Source organism: Phalacrocorax aristotelis, chromosome 1 (genome assembly GCF_949628215.1).
Source record: "Phalacrocorax aristotelis chromosome 1, bGulAri2.1, whole genome shotgun sequence".
In the NCBI taxonomy this organism is placed as follows: Eukaryota; Metazoa; Chordata; class Aves; order Suliformes; family Phalacrocoracidae; genus Phalacrocorax; species Phalacrocorax aristotelis.
Window position 1 is genome coordinate 12,525,889 of NC_134276.1, and position 22,598 is coordinate 12,548,486.

Below are 22,598 nucleotides of genomic sequence, written 5' to 3' on the forward strand. Positions count from 1 at the left end.
TGCTTGGGGACGCTGCTTCGCTCACATCACTTCCTTTCGCCTCCCAGTTCGGCCGATCAGCCGGTCTCGCTCCAGGCAGGGAGCGGTGCTCGAAGGGTGAGTAATGCATCCCTTGTGTTTCCTTCGAGCCCACTGGCTCACGCTTCTCAGCGGTGGGGTTTGTGGCAAGGGGGGGCAGGGAGAGGCTGGCTGGCTGCTGAAATATTAGCTGCGCACCTAGGCAAAAATGCTGTTTTCAAGTCAATGCTTCCTTTATCCGTTCATGCCAGATGTATACATCACTGTCAAGAGCAGGCGAGGAGACAATTTACCCAGTCCCTGCTGCGATTGTTGGTATTTAGGAGTGACTAAGGACCGGAATCATAACTGTACAGTTATAACCCTATTAATAAACCGTGCAGTTATTAGGCAAAAGCTCCTGTGCGCATTTTGAGGGCGCTCGGCTCTAACGCCTCCCCCGCGTGTGCTTCCCTGCAGCCGACAATGCCAGCCGCCCTTCCCGCCGCCGCCGGCCCAGCAGCACAGCCCCATGTCCTCACAGGCCACTGCCGCTGCTGGCTCTCTGCTCCCGGGAGCCTTGCCCCCGCTGCCGGCCCCTGCCACTGCCCAGACACCGACACCGCCGGGCCAGCAACTGACGCCCGACGCCTTCGCCATCGTGGAGCGGGCGCAGCAGATGGTGGAGATGCTCTCCGAGGAGAACCACGTGCTGCGGCAGGAGCTGGAGGGGTACTACGAGAAGGCGGACAAGCTGCAGAAGGTATGTGGAGGGGTGGATGGGGCTTGGGCAGGGCAACCATGTTGGTGATTCTGCATTTGGGTACCCTAAGCTGTTCTTCATAGTCATGTCACTGCGATGGGGACGCACCAGTGGCCATCTCTAACCATTACCTCTCCATTGTGGTCTCCCAGAAGTGTAATCCTGTGCCCCATGGCCTGTGGGCTCCCCTGCCTTTAGAGCAAAATGGGACAGCCCATCACATGTCTCTCAGTTGGGGACTTTCCCCTTCCATCCTTCCATGCTGGCCTCAGCGGAGCTTTCCCTGGAAGTCTCCCATGGGCAGAGTCTGCTCCTGGTGCAGCTGGATCCTGCACACTCTGCGCAGGCTGGAGGGCTGCAGATGAGAAGCATTTGAAGAGCATGGCCATATCTGTCCTGAGCGGTTTTGTCCACCACAATACGCTCGCATGGCACTCCATGCTCTTTGGAAGCATTAACAGCTGTTGGTGGGGTTGCCCATTATTTGGAAATTCATTAACTTCGTTGTCTCAAGTTTTCAGTGGCTGCTCGATGGGTTTCTAGGAACTGATGTTAGATACCCACCTTTGAACATACTGGCTTAAAAAACACTGCCCCCTTGTTTGAAAGAGCTATCTGGTAAAGGTTTTGCTCAAAAACCCTTTTGTGAAGAGATCCTGCACCCCTTTTTTCTGTATGCAAGCTGGCGTTTTTGGTGGAGAAGGGCACTGTCCTATGTACTGCCTGGGGTGACAAGATGGAGAGTCAAATCAAACAAAGCAGAAATTGCTTAAAAATGAGTGCTCACTGAAGGCGATGCAGAGATGCTCCCCAGATCTGCTGGCTTTAGGTCCCAGACCAAATGAGTGATTTAGGATTTTACACTGCTACTTAATTTATGTATTCCCACTGCTTATGCACAAATGGGCTTATACTGCAGGTTTTTTCTCTCTGAATTTAGGAGTCTAAATAGGAGCTTATTTTTTTCTGTGCTGTGTGGCATCAGGGTACTCTTGGAGATACCCGTCACAGGACAAGAGGCAGCTCCTAGAGTCCATGTCCCAGCCTCAGCTTTGGGAGAAATCTGTGACAATCTGTTCAAACAGGTTAGAAGAAAACCTGTTGTTTTGTAGCTGCCGTTGTCTTTCAGCCTCCTCCTTTGCAAACAGATGAGTTGAGTTTATTCACAAAATTTCCTAAACTTAGTTGAGAAGTTTTTGCAGCAATGTTAACTCTGTGTGAAGACATCTGCAAAGATTTTAATGCTGACTTCCCTGTGGCTTTCATGGGCAAAAAGAAATATTCCAACTATTAATTTTACAAAAGCTGCGTTGTTCAGTAAAAGGTATTTGAGTGCGATGCCCTAAAAATACTCTGATTTCCTTTTACACTCTTGGAAATGGCTCTCTCTTTATCTTGGATGCCCCACGAGTCGATTGCATCAGACACCAACAGAAAGGTATTCAAGCATGGGGTGAAGTCTCACTTCAGTCAACAGAGCGTGGACTCGAGTCCCATTGACTTCGGGGGAATGTAAGCGGAGTATTAAAGGGAAACACATCCTCAAGTGCATTCTTTCGTCAGGTCCTGAACCAAAGCCTTAACACACAGTATCCCTCCCATGCTGTTTTTTCTGTGTTTGAACACAAGGACAAGGCAGGTCCTCCTCTGTTTCCACAGTTTCAGCTGAACATCACCTCTGAAAACAGGACAGTGAGTTAAATTACATATTTTTGATGTGAAAACTCTTCCCTCTTGTTAGAAGTGGAAGGGTCATGAGGAGTACTTCTTGTTTGTCAGTGCATAACAATTCTATTCTAGGTAGGGCCACCCTCCCATGACTTTTACTCATTACAGAATAGGAGAAGAAATTAGAGAAAGTCAGCTTGATGTAAAGGGCTCCCTGGGCATTCGTACAAACAGATCAGCCCTGAGGATTGTCAAATTCTCAGTTGTGTCTGAACAGACTTTTTGCAGAGAGGTACAAGGTGGTGATTAATCCCTGTGCTGTTTGACAATTGGCTGGTTTTCTTATCTAAAAGAGTTGGGAGGTGAAGAGGAGTTGTGCACATTTAATTTTGACCTTTTTTTTTGCGAAAGCAAAGCATTATCTTCTCTTTTTTTTTTTTTTTTTTTTTCTAGTGCTGCTGTTTCTCTGTTGGGCAGTGTTACCTTGATTAAGTTTAATTGCCAGGCTGGGCTCGCTCTTCCCCATGCTGCGTGTGTGGGTTGTTTGAGTGTGTTGGCTCTAGGAGCTACCAGACAGAGAAAAGGCTGAACTGTTTTTTCTTCTCCATAGAAGAAGGGGAAGGAAATCCCAGAGCTGCCGAGAAACACCAACACAATTTATGGCTGTTCTTCTGCTGTCCTTTAATTTTGTTCAGTGCTGATGGAGGTTCCTTCTTTTCCTGCAGCAAGTCTTTTCCTCTAGGGCTGCAGGAGACTTGTGTGGTGATGTGTTTTGAGAAATAATAGCAGATAACAGGCAAGTCAGAGTCCTTGTGGTAACCAGCAGCATTGGGCAGGACTGCGGAGTTTGGAAACCCCCTGACGTGTTGGCAAATCTGCTTTGCTCTGTGGTAGGAGCTCTCTGGAGCAGTCATCTTCTCCTGCAGATAGTGGCTCACTCCAGGAGAGTGGAGGCGTGGGAACTGGCAGGTGTCAGGGCACCCAACCAAGCATGGTGTCTGGTAGGGATCATGTAGTTAAGGATTCAACAAAGTGCTTTAAAAATTATTTTTGCTAAGCCAAAGCATCCTTTCAAGGAGAGAGAAGCTCAATCTGCTTGAATGGTCAAGGAGAGCAATGCAAGGTAGCTTGAATATAGCCTCTAACTACTTATTGGAAGAGAAAACTTCTGCTAGCAGAGGTAACGCTGATCTAAAGAAAAAGCTGTAACAGAATCGCATAGTTGAAACTATGCTGGTATTGTAGTAACTAATCGACATGTCATGTTGATTCTGGAAAATTCACATGAAACAGAGTTTGGTTGTAGGTCAGACATAGAATAGAATAGAATATTTCACAGAATCACAGAACAGTAGGGGTTGGAAGGGACCTCTGGAGATCATCTTGTCCAACTCCCCTGCTTGAGCAGGCACACCCAGAGCAGGGTGCACAGGAACGTGTCCAGGTGGGTTCTGAATGTCTCCAGGGAAGGAGACTCCACAGCCTCCCTGGGCAGCCTGTGCCCCTGCTCTGGCACCTTCACAGTAAAGAAGTGTTAGTATAAGGTCCAGCAGCACATCTCGCCTTCTAGTCTCCTCCACCACCTGTGTCAAAAAATTATCCTCGATGCTCTGCAGGAACCTTCTGGATCATGCATGGCTCGCTGTGTTGCTTTTCTGGCAAATATCAGGGTGGTTGAAGTCCCCCACGAGGACCAGGGCCTGCGATTGCGAGGCTACTTCCAGCTGTCTGTAGAAGGCTTCACCAACTTCCTCTTCCTGATCAGGTGGCCTCTAGCAAACCCCCACAACAGTGTCACCCATATTTGCCTGCCCCTTAATTTTTACCCATAAGCTCTCGACTCGTTCTTCCTTCAACCCTAGGCAGAGCTTGATGCATTTTGGTTGCTCCCTCACATAAAAAGCAACCCTCCCACCTCACTTTGCTGACCTGTCTTTCCCAAAAAGTATGTAGCCATGCATTACAGCATTCCAGTCATGCGAGCTTCAGTCATGCAATGTCCTTCAGTTGGAAACGACCTGCAAGGATCACCTAGTCCAACTGTCTGAGCAATTCAGGACTGACCAAATTAAAGTATATTGTTAAAGGCATTGTCCAAATGCCTCTAAAACACTGACAGGCTTGGGTCAATGACCACCTCTGTAGGAAGCCTGTTCCTGTGTTTGACCACCCTCTTGGTAAATAAATGCTTCCTGATGTTCAGTCCCAACCTCCCCTGATGCAGCTTTGAACCATCCCCACATGTCCTATCACAGGATCCCAGGGAGAAGAGAACAGCACCCCCTTCTCCACTTCCCCTCTTCAGGAAGCTGTAGAGAGCGATGAGGCCGCCCCTCAGCCTCCTTTTCTCCAAACTAGACAAACCCAGTGTCCTCAGCTGCTCCTCATAGGACATGCCTTCCAGCCCTTTCACCAGCTTTGTTGCCCTCCTCTGGATGCATTCAAGGACCTTCACATTCTTCTTTAATGGTGGGGCCCAGAACTGCACACAGCACTCAAGGTGATTTTCTCAAAAAAGTTCAGGCTTTTCGATAAGGCTTTGTACAAGCTTAATTTGCCATGCATATGAGGAAAAATAAAACCCATTGACTTTTTTTGGACCACAGTAATATTCAGTCTGAATTTTAAACAGATTGGAATTTATGCAGTGTTCCTCCAAGCATGCTCATGGTGGGAACACATTTGGTGTCTGACCATGCATTAGCAGGGTGGGAAGAGGACCTGCTTTTCTAGATGTGGTTAGGGAAAATTTAATGGGGCTTCCTGGAGCCCCTGCTTTAAAAATAACAAACAAACACACAAAAAACCCAAACCAAACACCAAAACCAAAATGAAAAGTCAGAATAATCTAACTAGGTTTGTAGTTCACCCAAGACAGAATATCATAGCATGGGATACGGCCAGTTCAACAGGTCATCCTCTTCTTGAGCTGTGGAAATTTGTCAGCTGAGAACTAATCTACATATGGTACCTTTTAATGTCATGCACGTAGGGGAGCAGCATGTATGTGTATGAAATACCTGCGAGCTGTTAAATCTCCACCAGCGTGAGATAGGCGATATGATACCCAGCAAGGTACTAATCCAAAGCTTCTGTTGTCATGGGGGCCACTCCGTTGACTTTGCACATGGCCACTTGTTTCAGGTTTTGTGCCTGAGCGAGCTGAAAGCAGAAATCGGGGAAGGTAACCAGGTTTCCCCATCATGGCTCTGCTGGGCTTTCCTCGGTGCGTGGTTTGGATGTGCTGGATGCCCATGGGCCATATCCAGACAGAGTGGCCCCAGCATCATGGGAAGCACAGGTCCAGGCTGATGGAGCCTGGCTGCAGGTTCCTACACATACAGCAGGGTGACAGCTGCAGTGGCCCTGGAGCTTTTATTCTGTAAGTTGTTGCAGCTGGCAAATGATACCTAAAGCTTAACAAGCCCTGGAGAGGAACCTACCTCCACAGCAAGTGGAAGTGGGCTTGCGCCCTGGCTTCACAGATCACGAATCCGTTCCAGAGGCTAAAAAAGAGCCAGATTTAGAAAGGTATGTGGGAGGATATATATATAGCACTTGGTTTTCCAGCCTGTGCACGTTATCAAGCTTTTTTCCGCAAACACAAGGTCCAGGCATGCAGGAGCAGATTCCCACATTGGTGTTGATCATTCCTGCAGCAATGATTTTAGCAAAGCTGTTACACTTAACGCGACATTAGCTTATTAAAAGAGTTGGATGGGACTGAACTAAAACATTTCTGGGGGCACACAGAGCTCAGAGCTAGGTCTTGAATCAGGGATCTGGCAGAGTAATAAATCTTGCCTCCTGCAACCCTTTCTAGGAAAGAGTACAGGCCACACAAATACACAGTTTCCTTTGTTTCTTCTCTTGGATGGTGATAAAGCAGCCACCTCGGTCGTAGAGCGAAGGCAAGTGAGCAGCTACATCAGGTCCAGCTCACCCCAAGCTTTATTGGGAGCTGCCAGCGGGGTGCCATGGGGTGTTGTGGCATGGTGAGCTGCTCCACAGAGCATTTGCAGGGGTCCCCACTGCAGGAACCGTCAGCACCACTGGGGGTTTCACACCATCTTCTGCCAGGAAGATTGGTCATTGTAGAGCTGGTGGCTGGCGTGACACTTGGCATGCATCAGCATTGTCCCGACCCCAATGCCCCATCGAAACATGCTGGGCAAATGCTGGGACAGGACGCCTTCCTGTTGGGCTTTAACAGGAGCTCTCTCTCCTTTCAGTTTGAAATAGAGATTCAGAGGATTTCAGAAGCTTATGAGGGCTTGGTCAAGACCACCACTAAGAGGGAGTCTCTGGACAAAGCAATGAGAAACAAACTTGAAGGAGAAATTAGAAGACTTCATGACTTCAACAGGGATCTCCGTGGTACGTTACACTTGCTTGTGTTGGTATTTTTTGCTGCTGTTGACATGGTGTTTCACTTCTCACAAGCTCCAGAGCAGCAGGCTTTAGAGGAGTAGCTTCACACGTTTTAGATAAACGTCTTGAGAAATCAGACCTTGCTTATTGGCATAAGATAAAACTGCTGTCACCCCCCTTGTTGCAAGGAAACCTTCTGGCAAAACATAAGAGTCAACTTCAGATGGTGCCTTTGTATTTAGCACTTGCAAATATTGATTTGACAGCAAGGCCACCAGTCCTGAAGTCTTGTCCAGCTCTAATGAGCTGAAGATCATGTTGCAATAGAGGGCAATGCTGTACCACCCATAAATGTCAAAGTTCTGTGCCTTCAAAACCAGTAGCAAGTATCAAAGGGTGTATCTTTTTTTTTGTGTATTAAAAACATAAAATTGATGGTATATCAATATATATAGTATATATATATACACACTATATATATATATAATATATATAAATATATAGTATAACAGAGGATATGTTGGGTAGCTATTACCTGTAGCTATTACCTGTCCAGGTTCTTGATGGGGGTACTTGGTACCTTCTTGTACAGTGAGATGCCTTCTGCAAGCTGGCTCATGCTTTATGGAATGGTGCAAGGAGGATTGCATGGTCTTTTTGGAGAAGGGAGGCACTTGAAGGCAGGAGCTTAACAGGGTAAACTGCCCCTGGCTGCAGAAAACTGCTCCTTTCCCAGGGCATCCCCAAGGATTGGTGTCACTGGGCTGGGGACTGCCTTCCCCCAGGGCATCTTGCTGCACCAGGGACAACACTCTACTGCAGGAAAGCACCCATCCCCTTGCAAAGCTGGGTAATTCAGATTGCAAATGCCTTGTGCGTTCTGGACAGTGTGAGAGATGAACTCTCTGGGCACGTCAGCACTAATAGCAGAGGGTTTTTCCCCAGGTTCTGTAAACCTGAACAACACAGCTTCATGGAGGAGGTCAAAGGCCTCATCTTTTACGTGTGTGTCAGCCTCCATTTTAATGTCCTCCTTCAGAGAGTCTATTTATACTGCTCTGCTGGCATGCATCTTATTTTCTTGGTTGGCCTACAATTTTATATACATATATTTATACTTAAAGTATTTCCTGTTTTTTGCAGAACGACTGGAGACAGCCAATAGGCAGCTAGCCAGTAGAGACTTCGATGGGCATGAGGATAAGTCAACAGAGGGCCTTTATGTGACTCAGAGTGAGTACTGTGCTGATCTGTTTCAAAGGTGCATATATATATACAAATACATATGTGTGCTGGAGTGGAGGTGAATACTTTGCTATTAATCATTACTGTCTTTATGGTTTGGTTTTACGCAGCTACTTTGTCACATACTCTTCTTTAAGCTGCAGACTGGATTGTTTAGGCAGTTGTTTTTTTTTCTCTCTGAGCACCAGAACCAGGCAGTGGAAGTTAATGGTAACACAACTTAGCTTATTTTTGATAAATATTTATCTGAAATTGTGAAGTGTTGCTTGCAGGGATCATCTCTAGAGATGCACGCTTTTTAGAGAAGCCAGATTCTTATCTTGGCTTATCAAGCTCAGAGCAACCTCTGCTGACCTGTCATCAGTGTTGGGGGTTGACTAACAGGAGGCAGAGCAGAGCTGGACCCTCCTTTTCACAAAGGGTGGAAGAGACAAAGATTTTACAACTTCTACCACTATGAAAAACATCTGCTCCTGGCAAGTTTTAGGCTCCTGTAATGACTGAGCAGAGTGGTGCAGCATTCCCCTGCCCTGTGCTGATGGCTCTGTGTGACCAGCCAAACCCAAACCTGAGCATCTGGATGCTGCATGACAGTGCGTGGCTTCTCATGTATCCTGAGCATCTTCAGCATGGGCTTGACCACCTGGGAGCTGTGCAGTACCTTGTGGGCTTAAATCCCATTGAAGCATCCACCAGCTGCTCCAAATGCAGGAGAGCCTTCTCCTAGCTGCCACCAGCAGAGACTATGCCAGCATGGCAACTTCGCTGATAGTTGTGTGTGTGTGTGCACAAACCAGAAGAGAATCTAATGATCTTTTCCATGACTGTGTTAGCTTTGCCATATTAGCAGATGCCACAAGGGTGGGTAGGTACTGCTCCGAATCCAAGGGGATGATCTGTTAAGAAAACAGCATTGCTATGTAAGTCTTGTCATCCTTGGGAAGAGTTCAAATGGGGTAAGTTGCACAGTGCAAATTGCAGACTGAGGTCTGCTGTCTTCGTATAGAGACAGCCTGGCAGTGTTCCCATATGCTGGTAGCTGCAAGGGGGAGTTAAATCCCCAGGATGGACTGAATTTGAGAAATTTTCCAGTGCATAAATACGGTCTGTGCTTCTACTGATAAATATCTAGCAATAAAACTTTGTGCTGTGCACTCAGCATATTACTGCTATCAATTCACAGCTTACGAACAAATATAGCTTTTCATATCCTAACGCATAAGACAGGCTTGGATGCTTGGAGTGTCTTCTGGCTAGGCCAGAGAGCTAAATGTTACCAATGTGATGCAGAGTGCTTCTAAGAATAGAAAAATGGGCACATGTAAAGCAGGTCCTCTTCACTCATGTTCTTTGGGCTGCTGGGGCACATGCAGTAGTGACCTTGATATCAGGATACCAGCCTAAAACACCCCTCTGAGAGCCCATAAAAGGTTTTGCTTGGAAATCCTCTGTTGCTGACTGCATTTATATGCTGATGTTTGAGAGTCTTCCCCAGGGGCAGACCAACCTGGGGGTTTTGCAAGCATGATCTGTACCCTCCTCATGTCTTTTGATGGGATGCTCAGGCAGGAAACTGAGAGGAGAAGGCGTGCAGCTTGTTTTAGCTGCCATGTGTATACCTGTCTGCTGAGACTGAAATAGTAATTTTTAGGAGAAAAAATGGTGCCTACAAGCACTCCTATCAGCTGTTGCAATTTTGTCATAAAACTTGTGTTTGTTTTTTTTCCTAAGGGTAGTAGCTATTAAGTCAGATTAGTAAATGCAAATCTTAGTTTTAATTAGAAAAGCAAAAGCATATTTCTAGCCCCTACATTTATGGAAAGCAACCTGAAAACATGACCCTTAACATCCCAACCCAAGTTATATAAAAAGACTCCAACATATAGCAGGTTCCTGAAACTTACCATTTTTAAGCCAATCTCATGATGAGGTGAAGAAGGAAAGAAACTCTTGAGGTTTTTTTAACACTTGTCCTTGGTAATACTGCAAATGTGGAACTAATACTGTGGTAGTACTCCAGTAATGGGAAAAACTCCCTGAAAAAGAAATCTGGCAAGGCAGAGCATGCAGGAATCATTTCTCAGTTTCTTGCAGAGCTCTCCATTAGCAGTGCAACAGTGCAGAGCAGTCGTGCGCTCTGAGACGGAGACCAGAGGTGACAAAAACGCTTATTCTGTGTCATAATAATAGGCAAAGCCAGGCTGCATGCCTCAAAGTATTAAGTGCTAGGCATTTGTGCCTAAGAAAAATGCTACTCTTCTATTGGGGGTAGGAGAGAACTCGTGGCCTATTAGTTTCATGATAATTATGTGATGTTTTGTCAGAGAAAAAGGTTCGTATAAGGAAAGATGTGAAGCAGCGACCGATGAAGGTGTATGGGCCCATACAGGCAAGAGAAGAGCCAGGCAGGAAGAGGCTGAGAGATGCTGTAGAAAGGGAGAGGCAGAAAGATTGAGGATGGTTTCAAGGGCACAGGGCAGAGAGAAAGCTTATGCTACAGCATATCATGGGAAAAATTTGTTCTGGTGGAATCTGAGAATTTTGTGTGTTTTTCTGGGATTTCTGGACTTACAGGCACTCTGTCAGAGCAGGGGTTCCTCCAAGGGGCTGTTTTTTCAGGTGTCTGAGGCAGATCGAGGTCTGTGCCCATTCATGTGGCTCTGCACCCATTAGTGGGGTTGCACAGACATTTTTGGCAGTGCATTGGTAGACCCTCATGCTTTGTGGGAGCGTGCAGTGGATATGCCGTGTACAACTTGTGCATATATCTCGGTCTCAAATATCCCAGGCAAATGAATATTCCCATCAAATGAATCCAACTGGCAAAAATGTTCACACTAAACGTTTTTGAGAATGGTGTTTTTGGCAGACTAAGAGCCATTCGGTATTAAGAGAGAAAATAATCAGGGCAGAGGCAGAAGTTTCAGGGGCAAGTGAAAGGGAGCTCCTTGTCCTTTAATTTTACAGCCGCGAGCTGCATGTGGGGAGGTGGGGAGCCACTTCCCCCCCGCACCCAGAGCCAAGGGCACCTGCGGAGGGAGCAGTATCCTGAAGGAACGGTGCTGTATAGAAGAATGCATCTGTTCTGCATGACTTCACCCTGCCCTCCAAAGGGAAGGGGAGTGGGAAAACTGATTTCAGTTTTCAGCACGTGAAGGTCAAATTCTCCCCTGACTTGTACTTCATGACATGCAAATGGAAATGTCCTAACTGTAAATCAGACCATGCTTACACTGCCTGCGATACTTTGTAGGATAAGGAAAGCCATCACGAGTTTCGATGGAGATTCGGTGACTTCCTTTGACAACAGAGCATCAAACCTTTCTGCATCCCTGCTTAGGTCAGTGGCCACAAGTAACCATGTACCTAACCATTTATTAAGTATGTTACAATTGACCATAATTATTAATGCTAGTGCAGAATCCCTGTTAATCACCATGTGAGAAAACAGGCTCAGGGACCTCGAGAACAACCTCCTGTGCTTCTCAGGCTTTTCTTGGTGGTGGCGTGGTCCAAACTCCAGAAAGCTGTTGGGAATGTGCTGTTTGTGAGCGAAACTGAAGGTGATGGTAATGATCTGTGTTGGCGTTTGGCTGGGATGCAGGAGTTAAAGCAGCTGCTCCTTATGAGGTGTGCAGGGTGGACCTGTGTGGTCTATAATGTAGTGTTTAGTTGTGAGTGGCTTTGAGGGCACACATTCAACTAATATAGGTAAATGTATGTTAAAAACGTATTTCTTGTTTTTCTTTCAAGACTGATCAGATCAAAACCTCCTGTTAAGCGTGAGGTCTGTGTGAAAAGCTGGGGGTCACATCTGAGCAGGTGAAGGGGTGGCAGAGATTATATCTTTCTGTCTAATGTTTCTGCTTCAAAGCAGGGTCAAGACTGGTCTACTCTTGGTGTACCTAACCAGCTTGACAACCAAAAACGCCTGTTTGCGAAGCACTGAAGCAGGCTTTTGACTTTATCTCCACTTTCTTTTACCCAGTCAGAATATCAGTGTAATGTCCTCAGTGTGTTGAGGTGCAACAGTCAGAGGCAATGGATGGAAAGCTGTGAGACTGCAACTGTAATCTACCGCAGAGAAGCCTTTTGGGGATTGTTCAGTAGCAGGATGTAGCAGTGACCCACCAGAAAATAGAAATAGTTATTAGCTGGAGTCTGTTAGGTAAAAAGCACGTGCATGGGCAGAAGGTATGTGCAAGTGTAGCTCAGTAAAACACTATTTTTAGAGTTTAAGGACACCTGTATGTACTTGAAGAGAATTTAAGGTACGTCCAACAAAGACGTTCTTTACTAAAAGTTAGTGCAATGTGGGAAAGTACTTATAAAATGTGCCTCCAGCATTTTGCAGGGAGAAGCTGATGTGGAGAAGTGTTGAGAGCTGTTAAGTAAATTCTTCTTGTCAGCTTTCTAGTGGGTTCAGTGATCATTTTGTGTACAGCATAATCTTGCCCTCCTTTTAGGGAGGGATAGAAAACAATGTAGCAGAGTAAGCAGAGTGCTTCAAGTTCCACAATGAAAGTTGAAGGTGAATATCCCAAGTCCTGTTTTTCTACGTTCTGTCCTCCTATAATTGGGGTTTCAAATCTGGAGCACAGCAAGTGTGGCCCAGCATGAGATACTGGAGTGCCAAAATAGCATTCATCTTCCAGCTTCTTCACCCTTTAATGAAATTAGGTGCTTGATAATTTGCCTAGATTTACACTTTTGTACAATAGATATTAATGTTATTTCTGGTGAATCCGACTGAAGTAAACGTCTTTGCATGGAGGGAAGAGACCTGCATGCCCAATATAAAATTTCTTGCTAATGTGGGAAGATTAAGGCCATGTCATACCAAGATGGCTCGTGGTGGCAGTCAGTGGCGTGGTGTGCACTGCACTTGCTGGGCTTTGCTCGTGGGTTTTGCAGAGGCTGGTGTACCAGTGTTGCTACCAGGTGCATAGTGAGGTGCTGAATTGCTTCTTCTGGCGTAAATGGGAAGACGGCTAGGTGGGTTTGCACTCACCTCAGCCACTGATTCCTTGTTCCACGTGGCTCAGCTCATACGCATCTCACCTTGTGGCAGGTGCCTACTGGTAGTGTGTAAATTAAACCTGTTCTCATCCCACCTGTAATTGAGATGGCCTTAAGAATAAGGCCCTTCTGGGGGTAGTTCAGGTGTGGAATGGGCTGGCTTTGGCCATGTGAAGTTTCCTGACCCTCCTTAGGGGTGGCGGATGGTGGGGCTTCCAGCCTGAGCAGTCATGCTTGGGTGGGATGGGGTGGATATTGGGGGGAGATTTTCCATGTTTCAATGTTTTTTGAAGCAACTTTTCGCTTCACTTAAAAAATAATAAATTCTGTAATGCTATGTTTAAAAAGTAAAAAATGAAAATAATCTTTAATTGACACCAAATTAATTTTGGGGAAAAACCTTCCTTCCTGGAGGCCTGCCAAGTGCTCTATTTTTGTTGTCATTCAGAATGAAGAGCAGATTTTGAAATCTCGGATTTCACTGAATGAAACCTCCATCCTCTGTTCCCTCCGGTCATTAACCCTTTGTGGTCCAATGTTGGGGTTCTAGTGATTGGCCCGTGATGCTCATGTTCCCTGAAATGGCTTCTCAGCACTGTCAGGACAGAGGTAGATGGAGCCGAGCCTTTCCCCAGGCAGCTTGCCAACAAAGTCAGTGGTGGGCCTGCAGTTTGTTGTTGAAGAAAAATGAGGGTAAAGCTGACTGAATTTAGCCAGGTGGATTTTTTTTAATGTAGCTTTAAATCTTATCCAAAAAAGGGATGATTTTTCAGAGGTTATCCACATGTTTTAGTCTCGCTTCTGGTGCTTTAAGGCGCTTAATAAGGGGGAAGCACTGATTGCTGGACCCTTTAGAGGAGGACTGGAAAGTCATCCAGGGCCCCGACAGGGTTGGAATTCCTCCCACAGGCCCCCTTTCTGTATATATCCAGAGAAAGCCTGTTCAGATGCCTCCTATCTTAGTCTTCCTTATCACTTTCCTCTCTTTCTATTTTCAAGCTTTCCAGCACAGGCCTGTATTTATTATTTGGCTTCTTCACATGTTCTGTATCTCATGATCTCCATCCTTGCAAATAAAATGGGCTGGGCACAGCACAGCCCGCATCCATGTAGCTGAGGTTTCTTGTGCCTTAGAGAATGGCAGCATCCAAGCTGACAGCTATAAACAGTCCTGACGTAGGCTGTTCTCAAGTAAGGCCTGGGCATCGTGTGGGAAAGGAGTAGCTGGTGCAAGCCAAAATTTTGCTGGGGAATATGCTGGTAGTTCAGCAGAATGGACAGTTATGAGGCAGTGCTCAGGCCCACAAAGCTCTGCTAGTGCAGATGCAGCCCAAGCTGTCACTTGTTTCCACTTGTGTAAGGCTGGGCTGAGCCTTGGCAGTGGAAACTCCTTGCCTGCTGTATCTCAGCACTATGTTGTAATGGCCCCATTCGCTGCTGCTTCGTGTAATTGTTGCTTTTCTAGGGGCATGGCCGAGGGCATGTGAGCTGTCCTTGAGCGGCTCTTGTTCTTGTCTTTCTTCCAGACAAAGAGCACTTGAAGGAGAAGGAGAAGTTGGAGGTGGAGCTGGCAGCTGTGCGCTCTGCCAATGAGGACCAGCGGAGGCACATCGAAATCCTCGATCAGGCCCTAAACAACGCACAAGCCAAGGTCATCAAACTGGAAGAGGAGGTGAGGCGTGGGCAACATTTCTGTGCTCTGAGGCTAGCAGTGGCCCATGGTTAGGGCTTTTTCCATCCAAGTCCTGCATCTCTTCTAGGCATGGTATGGCAGGTCTTCCTGCTCCCCTTGCACTGGCCCTCTTATAGAGGAAATGTGTAGTTATACAATACTGAGCCAAACAAGCAAGCAAAGGAGACCACAACCATAGGTGTTTTCAGAACAGAGCCTTCAACATGTAACCAAGAGGAACACCACACTCAGCTAGCTGGTGGCTGAGGTAGGGGTAGGACTTAACAGAAGTATCAAATAGAAAGCTGACTGCTCACTGGCTTGGGACTGCGATACAAACATGTGATATTAGTGCATCTCATTTCTCCTCAAAGAATGCCAGGAGATTTTTGAGATATGCAGAGCAGCACAGCAGTGCAGGGCTTGGTAACTTTGCATCTGAACAGTGGTCTTAAAAGAACTGACTGATCTGGCTGGATGCAGACCATCCAGGATTTAGAGCTACAGAGAGCTACAGGTTTTATGCGAGAGCTGGAAAAAAACTATCATACCATGAAACCCAAGAAGCACCATCTGTGCAAAACCCCCAAGAGGTCATTAAGGCTCCTAGAACCCTGATAGTGAAAATAGGTGTTCAGGTGGGAAGAGAAATCCCAGGAACAGAGGGCTCTTCAAACTGACAGACAAGTCCAGAACGACATCTGGTAGCTGGAAGCTGGAGTTACACAAATTCAAAGGGGAAATAATGCTCAATTTTAACTAGAACTAAGGGTGATGTCAGTCCTCCATTATGGGAGGTCTCTGAATCTCAAATAAATTTTATTCCTTAAGACCTTCAACCAAATGGTGTGGATTCAATAACTCACTGAAAGTCTATGCACTCTGGCAGATCAGGCAAAACTATCAAAACAGGCCTTTTTGGCCCTAAAATCTCTAGCCTTGTGACCAACAAAGGGGAAGATGTTTTATGGGGAATACAATAAACATAATCTTTCCTATCTGAGTGGGCAGGCCATTGGTGAGGAGAAGGATGCTCACCCGGCAGGTTTGGGTAGAGGTTCATGCTCTGGCACAGACTGCTGGTATGATCTTGGGCAGGTCTTTTCCTCTTCAGTGCCTCATTTCCCACCTGTACCCTCCCCAGGGCTGGCCTGGGGATGAATCCACAGGAGTCTGCTGGGTGCACAGATGCAAGGGGTTCTGTGAGGAGCAGGGAAGATCTTTCTCAAATACCTGCGAGTAACTTAAGTGCAGTTCCTTGTCTTGGAGAGATGAAGGCTGAACTGACCTCAGTGATATTTGGATGTTTTTTATAAGGGCATCCAGCATGACAGACCCGCTGTTAGGCTAACTGATGGTTACTTAGAGTCTGGAAGATTTTTAAGGTACTATAAGTAAGTGCTGAAGGCATTGCTGCTTTGTTCCTGACCATTAAACCATTCTGACTTCCCATTTAGAAAACTTTTTAAAACTCCATTGCCTCCAGTGGATACATTCAGCAGCAAGAAGAGGATCACATAAAGTTTAACTGCTCCTTTGTTAGTTAGACTAAAGCCTGCTCACCATCCCAGTCTGGGGCAGTCCCTTTGGTGTAGCTGCAGGAGCTACTGTATGTTTAATCTGTACATAATTCACTTGACACTGCTTGCCTTAAAGGCAACCAGAGGTTTTCTGTTTGCATTTCATTACAAAGTGACTGAATAAAGGATTGTTTTAGGTGGCAACACCTGCTTCTACAGTCATGGCATCACGCAGGGGATAGGAAGAAATAGGTTTAGCTCCTGGCTGCTCCACAGACTGTCAGTGTGGTATTGGCAGGTAACATCAACCTGCTGAATACACACTGGTGAAGGCAGCAGAAGCATAAACACAGATTTCCAGGCAGGTGGTGTAAGAAGCTACCCTGTGCCTGCTGGGTTGTAGTAATGTTTGCAGTCTCTGGGCTCTGCCTCTTAAGAGCTTTGCAGTTGCCAGTTTCATGTCTAGTCATCCAACAGAAATGTGCCTCTGCCGGGGATCAGAGCTAGAATCCTGGATTGTGGGCTGGTGGAGCTGAGGAGAGGACAAATATTCTCCTCTAGAGAGCTGCTAACCATCTGCCTGGGGCATGGTACATGTTGTGGAGGTGGTAACCTCCTGCCTGGGGCATGGTAGATCTCAGAGGTTACAACATATGAAGGTGATGCAAAGGTATTTACCAGAGTTCGTCTGTCAGAACCCTCAGCCTGAGCAAACCCACATCGATCTGGTAGTGTTTAACTGTTTTTTTTAATTCGAGGGGGAGTTTGAATGAATTTTATATCAGCTGCCATGTTTTAATAGTTCAAGGCAGTGTCATGCATCTTGAGAGAAGTGCAGTTTATCTGTGGCTGTCAGCATGTGCCCAAGCTCCTGTGCTCCCCCTCCCTTGCATTTGGCCTATTTCATCACTAAATCAAAGCACCTTTTCAACAGTCTCCAGTGTTTCCGGAGCTCAATTTGATATATATGCGGCAGATATTGTTGAAGTTTTCAACCTTCATCTTAAACCTGGGGTTTTTACTATAATTTGGAATATATTGACAGAAACACAAAATCGCTCTAATGAAAATGACTATTATTAACAGAGTTCTACCTCATGAGCTGCTTTGTAAATCCACCCAGATTTCTTCTACCACCAGAATGTAATTAAGTTTAAAAGCTTTTTAAATCAAGGCTTGAGAAATCAGCAGTAGCTACTAAGTTGAATTAACATAAGATAGCATATTGTGTAAATCTACATTATCCCGAGTGCCTGCTAGTAGAAGGATTTAATTCAAAAATATGTAGGTGGTATTATCACCACATGTCATTTAGAAGTCTGGTGCTGGAAATATGTGTCTGGTCCACACTTTGGACAGAAGACTGAATAATTGGAGAGGGTTCAGAAAACAGCTGTAGAATTTATTTGGGGCCCAGAAGCTGTTCTTTGCTGTGAACAATTAAAGTGAAGAGGTGGCTGAGCTCCAGTCCATGCACATGAACATGAAGAAGGGATTGCTGTCAGCCAGATTAAACGCTGCTCTTTAACATAAGAAGAAATAATGAGATGCAGTGTTTGGGGGCTGAAGCTGAGCAAATCAGCTGGAAGTTAAGAGTTAGAGTACTTAACAGTGAAACAACCTGCTTAGGGTGATAGTGAATTCTGCAGCTCTTACAGTCTTTGACTCAAGTGTCATATCTGTAGAATAGATACTCTATAGCTCAAACTGGAGTTATGTTCCTAGTGCAGATATTTTTCCAAGACCCACTCATCTTTACTCAGATTTAGTTGCTTGGATCATCCCCTTTTAGCCTTAACTCTTCTTCATCTTTATTTTCTTAATCCCTGGGACATGGGCAGTGTTCAGGCAAGTTTGCTGATGTTCTGAATATGTGAATTGTTTCATTACATGCTTCTTGCTCTAGTAGATCACAATCTGGAAACAGAACAAGCAGTAATTTGCTTAAATTGCGTAAGAGAAAGTCAGATTAGGCATTAGGGTAAAAGTTTTCTGGCAGTATAGGAAAATAAGCTGTGAAGTAGTTTGCAAGGGGAGGTTGTGGAGTCCCTGCTCCTGGAGGGTTTTGTAAACAGATTACACAGACGTGCCATGTTTTAGGTAGAGTTGATCCTACCTTGCAGCAGAAGGATGGACTGGTAACTCTCCAGTTACATCCAGTTACTGCCATCCAGCTTTTTTTATTTGAGTCTGCATGTCTTTGAAGTAGTGGAGCTTAGTATCACGTATTTCTGATTGCAGTCTCCCTCCATTACAGATGCATACTGCACTGACAAGTCCATTAATTTAAATGACAACATTTTGTAATTTGTTTTTTAAATGTGCGGGTGAATTTTTTGCTTATGAATCTACAGGCAGGATAGAAAAGTCAGAATTGGCTCAAGAACCTCCCTATAAATTTATGAATGTGGGAACTGTTGTTGTGTATCTCCAACAAAATAGTTTTCTGAGGCAGTGAATGCCTGTGCATCGCCTCAACCGCATGGGCAGAGGCGCACTCATGCGTGAGTGTGTGAACCCTGGGGCTTAGAGGGCTGCTGCAAAGCCAAATTCTGGCTGCTGTGGTGCAGATGGACCCTCCAGCATCTGGCAGGATGCAGGGGAGCGGATGAGGTCTGCTGCCAAGGAGGGACCCCGGGGGAGCCCCCTTCCCCTCTCTGATCCACGTTGACGCAGCTGGGAGGTGGCACAGGCATCTTCCTACTGCCAAAATAGCACATTCAGCAAGAAGCCACCACTGTGCCTGTCTTGCCAAATTGTGAGCTCCCAAGGAATGCAGTCTTCGTGCCGCTGCCAGAGACTAGTGGGGATTATAATCTCATTAATTTTATGGAAAACCCCAGGAGCCGTAAGCATTAGCTTGGATTACAGAAAGCTAGGGAGGTCACGCTGCCAGTCATCTCTGGCTGAGGAGCTTTGTTTAGGCCAAGTTTTGCTTTTGCTGTGAACAAGGCCATATTTCACTTCACCTAAAACATGGATGGATTTAGGGTGGCAGAAGAAGAATTTCAATAAAAAGTTATTATCATTATAATGAGTAGGTGAATCCAGGATCACACAAGTGGAAAAAAAAAACTTTCTTTGTGGCATGGGAGTCCTGGGCTAAGCAGAGGACTGTGGGCGAAGGGGAACCCCACAGAGTCGGTGGAACCCAGCACTGGTGTTTATTTGCTCCACATGCCCAGGAACAAGGCAGCAAACTTCTCACTACATCCCCATGATATTTAGACACAGATATTTTGTGGCCATAGCTCCTAAATCGTAACCCATGTTACAGTTAATTTCAGTAGTGATATAAGTACATAAAAAAGAGGTATACACCAGGATATCATTTTGGCGCTGGACTTGCCAGCTCACAGCACCTCCCCAGCCTCTCTTATTTTTCTAGTTCCCCAGTGTCAGCTGGGTTTAATGTGTTTTTCTGCCTCCTGTTTTGCCTCTGAAAAGCTTCAGGTCTCAAACAAGCATAAAAATAAATGAGGGAGCCTAGAAGTTCTAAAGAGGATCTTAGTGATCATGGCAATGACCTTCAGCATCCCGCATTAACCCCCAGGCTGCAGATGGGGTCTGACTGAGGCTTGGCAAAGTCTGCATGATTCAGCATTCAGACTGATTCACCCTCCCTTTCTGAGTCAGGGAGTTAAGTCGAGAGTGTTTTGGGGTCTTTTGGGGTTTGTCAAGGTCTTTTGGGGCTTGCAGCTTCAGTTTGTGTGCACTGTTAATTTCTCTGCTATAAAGCAGATACCTTTCAAAAGGTACATTTATTCATGCTCATGAAGAGAAAATTCATGACAAAAGATTAGGGGAGAAGAGGGGAACTGGGTTTTCTGAGGCTGGGACTGCAGCCCCTGGGGAGAGCAGGCAGATCCCACCGCCACAGCCCCGTGGGTGAGTTTTTGGGTCAGTGTCCATACTCCCTGGGGATGAGGACTGCTCATGGACACCCAGGTGCCCCTGGCTCCCATGAGCTCGCCCCATCTCAGTGCCAGATTTTGGCTGGGGGTCAGGTTTCAGCACAGGCTTTGACACCCATACAAGTGCCTGGTACAGCAGATGCCCATACCAGTGCCTGGTGCAGCAGATACCCAGTGTGTCTGGCAACTGCAGCCCCCTCTCCCCGAGGGCTCCCAAGTGTGCCAGCTCCTGCCTTGAGCCCTGATCGTGATACCCTGCGGTGTCACTGAGTGCCTAATGGCATCGTAGGAGGACAGAAGAAGTGGGGATAGCCACTAAGCACCCTGAATACCTGCAGTCTACTTGCAAATTCCTTTTGGATTGCTGCTTGAGCAATCTCTGGCCGTAAAACCCTGTGTTGCAGGATTTTTGTATCATGTTTAGCCTTTCAGTAATTAAATAATTATATGCATAAGGAGGGCTCGCCTTTAGTTGCCAGCACATCTATACATTGGCATGAGCAAGATAGAGCAGGTGGAGTGCTTCTGGCTGCTGGCACTCCAGTTGTTCCCCCTGCGTTGGACAGATCCACAGGGTTGAAAAACAGAGACTCTGGATGCAGACAATGTGCCAAGTGTCGTCAGTTGATAAAACCCACTGGGATTCCTCGTAGCTGAGGCCAGCGTGTGTGCTTGCCCAAAGAGTATCCACCAGCACGATGGCTCTTGCTCAGAAATGGCCAGGGGTATTCATGGGTACCAGGTCCCCAGTGGGTGGAAGATCTGGTCACTGTTCCCTCCGAAAGGGGTAGAGCTGCCCCAGCGATGCCCGCTGTGCCCTTCTCCTGCCCATCAACTGGGCACCATCCTTCCCCTGGAGAAACCCTGCAAAGCAAATGGCCAAAGCCATGCTTGTGCCCAACGTACACGTACCAAGTGCACAGGGGTCTCAGTGGCCCAGGGCGGGTGTGCAGTGCCCTCCGGCGCTGCTGACCCCCTGTCCCCCACAGCTGCGCAGAAAGCAGGCCTACGTGGAGAAGGTGGAAAAGCTGCAGCAGGCGCTGACGCAGCTGCAGGCAGCCTGCGAGAAGAGGGAGCAGATGGAGCGGCGGCTGCGCACACGCCTGGAGCGAGAGCTGGACTCACTGCGGATGCAGCAGGTGAGGGTGGGGTGGGCTGTGCAGGACCCCAGCATGGGGCCTTTGCTGTTGCTTTTAAAGGGCAGTTGCTTGCATCCCTGCCAGGTACTGCCTTGCTTTTGGGTTCAAGTCATTGGACTTTCTGCCTCAGCCTTTCCTTTGTATGGGATTGTGGGTGTCCCATCACGGGAAGTGTTCCAGGTCAGGTTGGACAGGGCTTTGAGCCACCTGATCTAGTGGAAGATGTCCCTGCCTATGACAAGGGGGTAGTACTTTGAAGGTCCCTTCCAACCCAAACCACGCTATGATTCTAACTCCTCATTTTCAGCGGAGGATGGGGGAGCTCCACAGTGGGGCTGCTGGACGTGGCTGAGCCCTGCCTGCTGCGTGACTGGGAGCTCCTGGCTCCCCTGCACAAGGGCAGGCAGGTCTCTGCCCCTGCGTGTGTCCCCACACTTGCCAGGGGAGAACGTCCTTCCAGGTTTCTCCCCAGCAATCACAGGTTGTGCAAGATCAGCTCCACACTAAAGGAGGAAAGGAAAGGTGCAGTACACATGGGTGTGAGATCTGGCACGCAGATTTTGGCAGATCTTTTACTGAAAATGCAAGGTGGGATGATGTGGGATTAGGTGGAAACAAGGGCTTGGGCAGTATTCACTCTGGACAAAGATGATGTACTTGGTTCACAGAAACCTCTGTCCATAACAGATCTGGAGACAAATCATAGGAGCATTGAATATCTCAAGTTGGAATGGACCCATAAGGATCATCAAGTCCAATGGTGCATTATCTTCATACTGTAAATTATTTAAAATCAGTCCAGTCCGGACTGGCTACAAGTGTAGTTTTGCATTTCTGTCCGCTTGGGTTTTTTGGCAGCCCTGTGTCCTCAGAGGGATGGTGTTGTGCTTGTATTTTAGGCATAGTTATTTCTTTGGGTAGGTAACCTGGTCTCTTACATTATCCTCCATCCCCAAGTCCCAAAGTCCAGTCATCTGTGAAAAGGGGGGAAAGAAGCATGGAGAGGTTGCAGGGAGGATTTCCAGGTTACAGCCAGCAATGAGGGCCGAATACATGGGCGCTGGCAAGCAGATGTACAGAGTGTATCAAACCACCTCTTGGGGAAAAATCAGCAACATAAGCAAAGCATAATGCTCTTGTAACGCGTGAAGGGCTCACTCATATCCATGTCAAGAAATGCACGAGCCGTTAGTGGAGACCAAAGCAGCTGGTACACAGAGCTTGTGCTGCCCGAAAGCAGAGGGTCTGATCCTGCCTGCAGGATGCGGCTGGGAAATAGCTCTATGGGCA

General features: G+C 46.7%; 1 protein-coding gene across 2 annotated transcripts in view; it reads left to right on the forward strand.

Annotated features, from left to right (window-relative positions):
* Positions 1–22,598, forward strand: part of AMOTL1 (angiomotin like 1) — a 61,366-nt gene that overhangs the window by 27,367 nt on the left and 11,401 nt on the right. For both annotated transcript variants that reach the window (XM_075081509.1, XM_075081517.1), the window contains 5 exons: positions 478–760; positions 6,661–6,805; positions 7,943–8,032; positions 14,590–14,735; positions 21,159–21,308. In XM_075081509.1, coding sequence (XP_074937610.1) covers positions 478–760; positions 6,661–6,805; positions 7,943–8,032; positions 14,590–14,735; positions 21,159–21,308 — 814 coding nt within the window. The remainder of the gene's footprint in view (positions 1–477; positions 761–6,660; positions 6,806–7,942; positions 8,033–14,589; positions 14,736–21,158; positions 21,309–22,598) is intronic.